The sequence below is a fragment of the Entelurus aequoreus genome, linkage group LG25 (genome assembly GCF_033978785.1).
Source record: "Entelurus aequoreus isolate RoL-2023_Sb linkage group LG25, RoL_Eaeq_v1.1, whole genome shotgun sequence".
Lineage (NCBI taxonomy): Eukaryota > Metazoa > Chordata > Actinopteri > Syngnathiformes > Syngnathidae > Entelurus > Entelurus aequoreus.
Genome location: NC_084755.1, coordinates 19,581,842 through 19,593,977, shown reverse-complemented (window position 1 = coordinate 19,593,977; position 12,136 = coordinate 19,581,842). Strand labels below are relative to the sequence as shown.

The window sequence follows — 12,136 nt, the reverse complement described above, 5'->3', positions numbered from 1 at the left end:
ATAACATGGCAAAACTATTGTTTATTCTTGTTGCTAATGTTTTTTTTAATGCCAAAACAAGTATAAAAAGGACAAAAAAATTTATTAAATCAATATATTATAAGACATTTAAATTTAAACATTAGAACAATTATATTATTACATTTATATTGCATCTTTGCACCACATTATGAAATGAAAGGTTGTATAATTAAACTTGCCATTAAAAGATTCATATAAATGAACTTAAATAATTGAAAAGGCAATGTCATACAGAAAATGATTATTAAAGTACTTTTTCATTAACACATTCCAGAATACAATTAGTGGCCAATTTAATGACATCATATATAATTATCTAATTGGATTTATATTTCATTTTGACACAAAATAAGTTTACAATACCTTGATTGATGTCCCTAATGTGTTTTAGAGTACATGAAAATGAAAAGGACATTTCAGAGGCTGTAGGTTTATTAAGTCACATGATTCCTAATCTAACTGTACAACTGTGAAGTAGCCACGAAAGGCGGGACAGACTTGGACTGTGAGGGGATAATTAAAAGTTCAGAAGTGCTAACAAATAAGAGACAGTAATTCAGTAACAGGATGTTTGGCCTCTTCAATATGTTAACAAGCAATCGCCAACCAGAGGACATACTTGAATGTATTTGCCTACACGTTGAGACTGCTGTCTTGGTATAGTCTTTGAAACAAAAATGAACAGGCGAGAAACCTTTTAGCCTTCTGGTGTTTTTCCCTTTGCCTTAGATCAATGCTGCAGGGCTTGTGTCGCGAGGTGTTTACCTCAAACGCCTGCAATACGGCTGTCCTTGCAGGTTGTGAGGAAGTGTCTCAGTTCCACGAAGACCTCTTACCTTCAAGAGGAGCGAAAAAGAGAATGCAGGTACCAACACTGGACATTGGACAACAAAATGATTCCTGATAGCCACAAACCAGATGAAAAAGAATTAACTAAAAAGTAGTGTACGCCTAATTAACTGATTAACACTAGTCCTACCTGGTTTGTGGCTGTCAGGATGAACTAAACAAGCTCTTCATTTTGGAGAAGAAGCCCCCCTCTTGTTTCAACTCCTTCCTGTCAAGCCCTTCCTCAAATTGCTTACCACTGCTGCCCCCACCTGGACAGAGATTAATACTGCATCAACACTTCCCCCTTAAAACTAAACAATAAAACAAGCGGCAGGTGTTGAGGTGTATAAAAGAACGTCATATGAAAGTCTCTAAGAGTTACCTGTGGTGGTGGATGTGACGCCATTAATCGTTCCTTCCACGTCCGTCTCGTCCTCGGCGTAGCTCATCAGTAGGGTTCTCTGCCGGTCTGTCAGGGTCCTGCACGGGAAAACCCACCTGCCGTTTTAAAAGGCCCTCACAACGTAAGAAAGTGTGCGTTGACATTTCTGATTCTTACTTGGGTACTTTAATTTTAACGTGGATGTAATGATCTCCGAAGCCGTAGCCGCTGACGCGAGCGATTCCCTTCCCGGCAAGCTGGATCCTCTGGTCGGTCTGTGTGCCTGCTGGGATCTAACCATAACAAAAAGATGATTTTTTTTCCCTCCCCATTTGAATATTGCAACCAATATTTTTGCAATTAAATGTTACTGACAGCTAAGTTAAGTATCTCGTAGAGGCCTTGCGTTCTGGCCGTGCCGCCCAGGATGGCTTGTGCCACAGAGATGTGAAGATCGGAGTGGATGTCTGCGCCGTCCCTCTTGAAAACCGGACTCCTTTGGACCTGGACAAGAAACCAAACAAACCATTTACATAGGAGCCTTTAGCTGCACTTTTGCCTTTACCAGTGGCTACGGGAGTTTTGTTTATTCAATTGCAGAGAGTAACTGGCAATTATTTGAGGTCTTAATTTGTTGTTTGTAAAACTATCTAGGCCGGGGGTCAGCAACCTGCGGCTCTTTAGCGCCACCCTAGTGGCTCCCTGGACGCCTTCCAGAGATGTGTGAAAATGGAAAAAGATAAAGAAAAAAATATATTTTTTGTTTGAATATGGTTTGTGTATAAGAACAAACATGACGTGTTACAAATCCCACTTTTTATACTAAACATGCTTCACCGATGAGAGTATTTGGCAAGCACCGTTTTGTCCTACTAATTTCAGCGATCCTTGAACTCATAGTTCATTACACAGAAAGACGTGTTTTATGCCACTCCTTTGTCTCATTTTGTCCACCAAAAATTTTATGCTGTGCGTGCATTCACAAAAGTGAGCTTTGTTGATTTTATTGATTTGCTGGCGTGCTTATCAGGCATATTTGGTCAATACATGACTGCAAGCTAATCGATGCTAACATACTATTTAGGCTAGCTGTATGTACATATTGCATAATTATGCCTTGTTTGTATAGGTATATTTGAGCTCATTTAATTTCCTGTACTTATGTCCTCTCTTTATTTAATTTATATTTGCATGTGTCATGACACATTACCTGTATGTAATATTGGCTGCATTTCTGATAGTTGTTTGTGTGCCATGTTGTTCCAGACCACAGCAAACGTTACCCAGCTTGCAAAGATTGTAATAAATCCACTAGAAGAAGACAGCCTGCCATTTCCTTAAACTTGGACACACACATCTATACCTTTGGCCATTTTAAGACAGTTATTTCCAGGAGTTATCTCATCCTCTAAGAAGTCTCCATTTTACTAATGATTTCCAATGTTACAAAATGTGTAGAATAAAAATTTAAATACAACATTTCTGTCAACGAAGAAGTCTTTGATAGTAGGCTAATATAGACACTTACATCATGTGTTGCCTTCATTGTAACACGTATATCCCTCCATTTTCTACCGCTTTTCCCTTTCTTTGTCGCGGGGGGTGCTGGAGCCTATCTCAGCTGCATTCTGGCTTTTAATTTTTTGCGGCTCCAGGCAGATTTTTTTTAAATTTATTTTTGGTCCAATATGTCTTTCAACATTTTTGGTTACCGACCCTTGATCTAGGCGGAAAACGGTGTCTATTTGAGGTAAGGTGTTTATATGTGCTTAGCAAATAATGGCGGCATGGCATCTATTAGGTCAGATGCCAATACGGTAAGGAGCTACCAGCTATCTGAATACTGAAAAAACTTCACTAAAGACCAAGCATTATAGCCTCCTCTAAACAGCCCCGTTCAAAGCAGTCTGTTATGTTCATAGATACAAAAATGTGTATACAGTAAATTAAAAAGTCACTTTTCCCATTTATCAATTCTAAATTATGAGGCATTACATTATATGTCGTCTATCTGTACGTAGACCTTCCTTGATGCTAAATAGACACCTTGTGGTCCAGTGAGTATACTCGCCCTAAATGTGATGAAGATCTCCTTCTTTCCAACAGGCATTCGGACAGTCTGGCCTTCCTCCACTCCTGAGAGCCAGCATGTTACAACAGTTAGATTAATTTGTGACTGGTAAAAGTAAACCGTACTAAGGCGTCACTGACCCGCAGGCACTGGGACCATCACCGTTTTCCTCTGCTTGGTTTGTCCCGTCCCACGACATGAGTGACACGGGGTGGATATGACCGTTCCCTTGCCGCCGCAGCGCCGGCATGTGGAGCGCATCACGAACGGACCTGTGTTTACTGTCTCCTGCAGGGAAGGAAACCGGAAGAAACAATTACAAATGGTAGCCAAGGGCATTTTTTAAAAAACACAAAGCAGTACCATGCATTCATTGGAAGTAAGGTGTCCATTTCAAATTAGGCTTTTATTTATTTAAATGGTGTGAAAAGGTGTCGTAAGCTGTGCTGCTGTTAGAACGACAGTTTGCACTTGGAGCACGACAAAGACAATTGGGGGATGGGTGGGTACCTTTCACATTTGTGTCTATACCGGTCCTCAGCAGTACTTTTGTGTGTCTTCAAATGTATCAATACATTTTCATTGAACATTGAGCTGTGTTGTTTCATGATCTTGTTTTCTTACACTTTTCTGTCTCATTTGCAAGTATTATATAGAAGACTTTGCATGCATTTTCAATTCCAAGGCGTTAGATGGCAGTAGTATATAGTCTATGACAGTGGTCTCCAACCTTTTTTCCACCACAGACCGGTTTAATGTACGGTAGGCTTTATTTTCAGGGACCAGCTTTCCACTTGTGCTAGATAAATACAGCAAAAATACGTTGCATGAAAAATACAAGTCACTATAACACTGAATTAGTGGGAGCTTGATGCAGATGGAAATCAGCCCTGGGCTACAATCTGTCACATTTATATTTGATATGTTCATAAATGTGCATTGTATCATGTCACACAGTTATAACAGATATAACAACTTCCTATGAGGATTTTTATTGTACATCTAAAACCATCTTATTTGTGTGTCTAGTGGGACAGGCCAAAGTTAAGTAGGAGAAAATGCAGTCCTTTATAAATTATTTCATGTTTGTCTGCGTCATGGACCGGTGGTTGGGGACCACTGGTCTATGATGTGTTGTCGTCGTAGTCTTTGCCTTTAAGTTGAATGGCTATTCTTCTGTTAAGTCGGAGAAAGTGTTTAAACATTAAGTACTTATAACACACCAGCTGTTTGTAATATGCATCTTAGTTGTAGTTTTCAGCACCAAATGTAGATGTGGAAATGGCCATGTAAAATCACTAATGCTAACCGGTAGCATGTTTACGGCAAATCAAATGTAAATTAGCATCGCGCCAGCACACTTTGAAAAGTAGAGCCTTACTGTACTTTAGAGCGCCTATATTTTGCTTTGTGGAAAATTGTAACATTAGCATGAGGCAGTCTGGCTGACTCTGCTCTGAGCTCTTGAATGCTTGTTTCCCAGTCTGCAACTGTAAAGGTATCGAAATATTGCACCATTTGAGTTTACGTGAATCGTTGGTATCGACAGACTTCGGTTTGGACATATAAAAGTACAGAATTTGTTAACCATTCCTAAAAACAATACTGATGTTTTATTACTTCAGTGATTTCTCAGGGCTTGTTTTTTTTTCTCCCTTCAACCTGGCTACTTCGAGAAGAGCCCTACAGAATGGGAAGTAAAGTCTGGTGCAAATCAAGCTGTAGTGTATCCGGCATTTCATTACTTATGTAATTAGCAGTTGGACAGAAAAAGAACATTACCATGCCAGAGCCATTGCAGTAGTGGCAGTGCTGGACCTTAGTGCCTGGCTCGTGGCCCTTGCCATCGCAACGCTGGCAGGATGCTTCCATGTTTATAGAAATCTCCTTGTTGACCCCCTTGGCTGCCTGAGTGAATGTCAGCTCCATGATGTACTGAGCATAAAACAAAGACAAGGATACAGAAAGATTGAGGCAATGATTTGAATGTACAATATATCTACAGGTATTTTAGCCCAAGTAGTTGTACACAGTCGAGGCCAAAATTATTTTCCCGCATTGTGAATTTGACAAAACTTATGATTTCTCTCTGGAAATGACCATTAACAGCAAGTGTTATTACATTTTTTTCCAAAACAACAAAGACAATGTACACCAAGTTTAATTAGAATATTTTGTTGCTACACTGATATATATAAAACAAGAAAGGTCAAAAATTAGACATCCAAAATTATAAGCCCCCCCGGCTACAAATAGTCAATACTGTCCCCTTTTTGAGCGACAACTGACAACAACCTCGTAGATTAATTCTTTACTTGGTTGGCACAGGTCTCCTGAGGGATTTTGGCCTATTCTTCCATTGCAAATTGTTACGGTTGGTCCAAATTGCATGGTTCCTAAGCATGAACATTCACATTGAGCACCCGCCACAGATTCTCAATAGAGTTATTATGTCTGGGCTTTCTGCAGGCCACTCCAGGACCTTGGTTTTGGTATCCTTCAGGAACTGGTGGACCAATATCGCTGTGTGCTTGTCAATATAAATTTTCTTTTTTCATTAAACCATGCACCTGAACAAGGCTCCCTGTGCCCGAGGCTGAAAAACAGCCCCACAGCATGATGCTACCATCAACCATCTTTAACTGTGGAAAACCGTGTTCTTTGGGTTGAAAGCCTCCCCCTTTTTTCGCCATACATACGCCACATCCATGTGCCCAAACAGTTCCAGTTTAGTCTCATCAGACCAAAGCACAGACTTCCAAAACTCATCTTTACCTTTCAAATGTTCACGGGCAAACTTCAGTCTTGCTGTGATGTGCCGCTCTTTGAGTAAGGTTCTTCTCGGATGATGGCCGTAAAGTCCACTTGATGAAAAGTCCTCACAACTGTGTTCCTTGAAACATCAACTCCAGAAGAGGCCACTTCAGCAACAATCATCTGGGAAGATGTTCGGGGGTTCTTTGCTGACATCTGACAATTTTCCTCCCGGAGTTCTTGAAATCTTGCGCTTACCACCACACCATGGTTAGTTTCTTACTGGATTTATCTCCTTGTACTTGGCAATGGTGCAACCTACAGCTGTTCTAGGAAATGGCAGTATAACATTCCCTCTTCTGAGCCGCCACAATCTTTTTTCTGAGCTCAAGACTGATTTTCTTTGTCTTTGGAATGCGAGTAAAAGTAAACCCTCTCAATGTGCACAGGTGCCCTGTTCCTTGGATTCCTTTAATGCTGATTGAATGCTCGGTTGTTGTCAGGAAGCCAATTGACTGCACAGGTGGGGCTTGAAACCTAAAGACTTAATTTAGAGTTTTTTGGACACTAGGGGAACATATTCTAAGTAACAAAGACTTAATTTAGAGTTATTTGGTTAGGGTAAGAGGGTTAGGGTTATAATAAGGCCATGCCGAATAAGGCATTAATAAGTACTTAATAATGACTAGTTAAGAGCCAATATGTTACTAATTTGCATGTTATAAGCAACTAATTAATGGTGAATATGTTCCCCATACTAAAGTGTTACCATGTTTTTTTACTGGTGCACAAAATGAACCGTGCATGAACATCACCTTGTTCAAAGAACAAAACCAACACAGTGCATAAACTCACAACAAATTACACACCTGCAAATCAGTGTGACTTCTGCTGTTGCCGTATCTGTAATACGCAGATGTTTTTATTTACACGATGAGTCGGGTGTGTCTTGACCTCCGCCTAACCCGACTCACCAACCCAGGTTAAGAACCACTGCTCTACACATACCTTACAATTTTCACAATTCATCGGCAACTATCTATCAAGCATTTTCAGTGGCCAATAAGTAAATTCCCAATAATCTCTAAACCTTCGAGTTACCCAAATTTTAATGACACACACTTGTCTGCGTGAAATAATGGAACTGGATGTACGGGTCGTCTCAGGTTGCCTAAAACGTAGTAGCACAAGTCATACCAAAGACTATAAAAATGGGACCCATTACCTCCCGCTTGGCACTCAGCATCAAGGGTTGGAATTGGGGGTTAAATCACCAAAATGATTCCCGGGCGCGGCACCGCTGCGGCCCACTGCTCCCCTCACCTCCCAGGGGGTGATCAAGAGGATGGGTCAAATGCAGAGGACACATTTCACCACACCTAGTGTGTGTGTGACAATCATTGGTACTTTAACTTTAACTTTAATTAGGTGTGTTTTGAAAATAAAAATTCACATGGGGGTTCATATTTTGACCACCCCATTTTTCACTATATTTGATACAAAGAATGCCTCAAATTGTATTTCATATCCAAAATGTACCAAAAGCTCCTAAATAGCACTGGTGAAGGATTATATCAAGTTTTATCAACTGCCACTTTGGGAAGAATTTGGGGAAAATGTTCCATAATTCCTGGGGGGCTAATAATTTTGGCCTTGACTGTTGTTAGAGAGCTTTATTTTATCTTCCAATCACTGATCGTAATGTTGAGTGCTTTAAACACTCTTCGCATGTCATACGCAGGCCTGGGCCAAAAGTCAGTAAGTCGAGCGATGAATGAAAATGCGTGTTTGTTTTCTTCATCTTTTGCTTTAAAACAGGGTGCAAGAGGGTTCACTCTGTGCATTGCTCTTAGCAATTTTATTTATTAGTAGAAGTAAATTAACTGAGTGAACGCTCTTGTCAGTCATGGCGGGACCGCTAGCTGCCACACATGATGCACGGAGAGAGCCTCGCTTGTGAGAAGCACCGCAAGGTAACAAAAACTAGGAGGAAAAAAAAAAGAAGATGATCGCAAAGCCAAATGTTCTGGCAAGTATTTCAGCTTCAAACTGAATAAGAAAAATGAGCCAATCAACATGGACAAAAGAGCCAGTATGCCAAATTTGTTGGAACGTGATGGCAACAAAAAGACAAACAAACCGCCCTACCCAGCGTTGGAAAAAATTACACTTCAAAATGTTCAATATTTATTCATGAGCAGTTTCACTTAATTTAGCTGTAATTTGAAGTCCATTTTGTTTGACTTATTTAAGATAAATAAAAGTTACCTTCCAATTAAAATGTCAGAAACAAAAAAATACTAATGAGTAATACTTTGTGTTTAAATGGTTACGGTACTTGTAGAGATGTCCGATTAGGGCTTTTTTGCCGATATCCGATATTCCGATATTGTCAAACTCTTAATTACCGATTCCGATATCAACCGATACCGATATATACAGTCGTGGAATTAACACATTATTATGCCTAATTTTGTTGTGATGCCCCGCTGGATGCATTAAACAATGTAACAAGGTTTTCCAAAATAAATCAACTCAAGTTATGGAAAAAATGCCAACATGGCACAGCCATATTTATTATTGAAGTCACGAAGTGCATTATTTTTGTTAACATGCCTCAAAACAGCAGCTTGGAATTTGGGACATGCTCTCCCTGAGAGAGCATGCGGAGGTTGAGGTGGGCGGGATTGAGGGGGGGGTGTATATTGTAGCGTCCCGGAAGAGTTAGTGCTGCAAGGGCTTCTGGGTATTTGTTCTGTTGTGTTTATGTTGTGTTACGGTGCGGATGTTCTCCCGAAATGTGTTTGTCATTCTTGTTTGGTGTGGGTTCACTGTGTGGCGCATATTTGTAACAGTGTTAAAGTTGTTTATACGGTCACCCTCAGTGTGACCTGTATGGCTGTTGACCAAGTATGCCTTGCATTCACTTGTGTGAAAAGCCGTAGATATCATGTGACTGGGCCGGCACGCAAAGGCAGTGCTTTTAAGGTTTATTGGCGCTCTGTACTTCTCCCTACGTCCGTGTACACAGCGGCATTTTAAAAAGTCATACATTTTACTTCTTGAAACCGATACCGATAATTGTGACACCGATACCGATCATTTCCGATATTACATTTAAAGCATTTATCGGCCAATATTATCGGACATCCCTAGTTACTTGCATTATTAGTATGTATATTACATTACATTAGTGCTTTTTTTTGTCTCAAAATAATGCTGACAACAATATTGTTTATCCGAAATAATCTGTTTGACAGTATTCTCTTTCTGTAAACTTTGTGATTAGCCCAGGCCTCGTCATACAACTGCATCTAGTCGAGTTACTGTCAACAAACCTCCTGTGGCTGATCAAAGATGGCGTTAAAGTCACCGAATCCACGTCCTCCAGAGAAGTCTTCAAAAATCTTCCGGAAAAGCTCCTCCGGGTTCACGCTGCCGCCTTGCCCGGACCAATTCTGCTGCCTTCTGCCAGCCTGCCCTGCATCAAAGCCTGTAGAGCCATACACGTCGTACTGCTTCCTCTTTGCTTCGTCACTGAGCACCTAAGAGAAACGCAAGGTAGCATTATACTGTCTTATGTGCAATGACTGTAGAATTAATTTCAACAGACCTCATAAGCCTCAGCCAGCTGGGCAAATTTCTCCTTGGCTTGTTGGTCATTTTTGTTTGTGTCAGGATGGTACTTTTTGGCCATCTAGCGGGGGGGGGGGGGGGGGGGGCAACATAGACGGTCACTAACACAACAGTGCTACTAAACCAGCTGTGAACCCGCAGACCTGATAGTAGGCTTTCTTGATCTCTTTTTGGGTCGCTGTGCGAGGTACACCTAGGATCTGGTAAAAGTCCTGCTTGTTGCTCGCTGCTGTGCTTGTGTGAAAGGTGCACACAATATGGGTTGCTTTGAAACCTGAGGGGAGTGAAATGGAAATAGAAATATTATAATAATGCAATGCATTGTACTTGATATTTCAAACTTGACAAATCAACTGAACGTTTTGAGTCTCGGATAAACTTCTAAAATGACACTCAGTTTTGGTTAGTGTTTGGAATCAAAACTACAAAACCCAACACCAGTGAAGTTGGCACGTTGTGTAATTAGTAAATAAAAACAGAATACAATGATTTGCAAATCCTTTTCAACTTATATTCAATTGAATAGACTGTAAAGACAAGATACTTAATGTTCGAACTGAGAAACTTTTTTTTTGTGCAAATAATCATTAACTTAGAACTGAATGGCAGCAACAAAAAAAAGTTGTCACGGGGGCATTTTTACCACGGTGTTACATGGCCTTTCCTTTTAACAACACAGTAAACGTTTGGGAACTGAGGTGACCAATTATTAAGCTTTTCAGGTGGAATTCTTTCCCATTCTTGCTTGATGTACAGCTTAAGTTGTTCAACAGTCCGGGGTCTCTGTTGTGGTATTTTAGGCTTCATAATGTGCCTCTCATTTTCAATGGGAGACAGGCCTGGACTACAGGCAGGCCAGTCTAGTACCCGCACTCTTTTACTATGAAGCCACGTTGTTGTAACACATGGCTTGGCATTGTCTTGCTGAAATAAGCAGGGGCGTCCATGATAACGTTGCTTGGATGGCAACATATGTTGCTCCAAAACCTGTATGTACCTTTCAGCATTGATGGTGCCTTCACAGATGTGTAAGTTACCCATGCCTTGGGCACTAATACACCCCCATACCATCACAGATGCTGGCTTTTGAACTTTGCGCCTATAACAATCCGGATGGTTCTTTTCCTCTTTTTTCGGAGGACACAACGTCCACAGTTTCCAAAAACAATTTGAAATGTGGATTCAACAGACCACAGAACACTTTGCATCAGTCCATCTTTGATTAGCTCGGGCCCAGCCGAGCCGGCGGCATTTCTGGGTGTTGTTGATAAATGGCTTTCGCTTTGCATAGTAGAGTTTTAACTTGCACTTACAGATGCAGCGACAAACTGTAGTTACTGACAGTGGTTTTCTGAAGTGTTCCTGAGCCCATGTGGTGATATCCTTTACTCACTGAGGGATCAAAGTTCACGGGCTTTCAATGTGGGTTTTCAGCCTTGCTGCTTACGTGCAGTGATTTCTCCAGATTCTCTGAACCTTTTGGTGACATTACGGACCGTAGATGGTGAAATCCCTAAATTCCTTGCAATAGCTGGTAGAGAAATGTTGTTCCTAAACAATTTGCTCAGGCATTTGTTCCCAAAGTGGTGACCCTCGCCCCATCCTTGTTTGTGAATGACTGAGCATTTCACGGAAGCTGCTTTTATACCCAATCATGGCACCCACCGGTTCCCAATTAGCCCGTTCACCTGTGGGATGTTCCAAATAAGTGTTTCACGAGCATTCCTCAACTTTCTCAATCTTTTTTGCCACTTGTGCCAGCTTTTTTGAAACATGTTGCAGGCATCAAATTCCGAATGAGCTAATATTAGCAAACAATAACGATTTCCAGTTTGAACGTTAAGTATTTTGTCTTTGCAGTCTATTCAATTGAATATGGATCAAAAGGGATTTTTGATCATTGTATTCTGTTTTTATTTACAATTTACACAACGTGCCAACTTCACTGGCTTTGTACAACAGTGATTGAATGTCAGCTATTACTATTACTACTACACACTGTGCTGTTGTAACCCACCCACTTGCAGGACTTACACGTACTCTTCAAAGAGAAATCATGCGCAACAATATAAGGAACACCCAAACAATAATTTAATTGCTCAAATCTCCACATGTAAGAAGAGAAATGACAACAAACTTTTAGCCTAAACTAGCTTTGCTTAATGTAGCCAATGCTAAGAGCATACGCCACTCACCTGCTAGCCCGTTCAATGTCAACCCTTTGCCGGCACAAACTAGGCTTTTTCCGGGCCATATCGTCCCGGCTCTGAACGTCGAAACTCCCCGGTCCCCTCCATAAAAAGGCGAGACAACGGCACCAGCTACACGCTGATGCCCAGAGGACAAGATGACAGTAAACCAACGTGAGGAACAGCGAGCGGCTGACGACGCCATCATTCGCCACGGTCTGCCTCTTGTGGCGCACTGCGCATGTCCGGAAA

The 12,136-nt window shown here is 41.0% G+C and overlaps 1 protein-coding gene across 3 annotated transcripts; it reads right to left on the bottom strand.

The window, feature by feature from the left end:
- Positions 1-381: 381 nt before the first annotated feature.
- dnaja3a (DnaJ heat shock protein family (Hsp40) member A3a) lies at positions 382-12,136 on the bottom strand. 3 transcript variants are annotated; one of them, XM_062036683.1, is made up of 12 exons: positions 11,891-12,136; positions 9,839-9,969; positions 9,673-9,756; positions 9,398-9,604; positions 5,088-5,240; positions 3,446-3,593; positions 3,306-3,370; positions 1,610-1,738; positions 1,412-1,527; positions 1,235-1,332; positions 1,001-1,121; positions 382-857 (listed from the first exon to the last, which is right to left on the bottom strand). In XM_062036683.1, the coding sequence occupies exons 1-11, from the start codon at positions 12,090-12,092 to the stop codon at positions 1,015-1,017; spliced, it is 1,440 nt and encodes a 479-aa protein (XP_061892667.1). In that variant the 5' UTR covers positions 12,093-12,136; the 3' UTR covers positions 382-857; positions 1,001-1,014. The 3 variants fall into 3 exon arrangements, with proteins under 3 accessions (XP_061892667.1, XP_061892668.1, XP_061892669.1); XM_062036684.1 differs by having other exon boundaries at positions 387-857; positions 1,107-1,121; XM_062036685.1 differs by lacking the exon at positions 1,001-1,121 and having other exon boundaries at positions 395-857.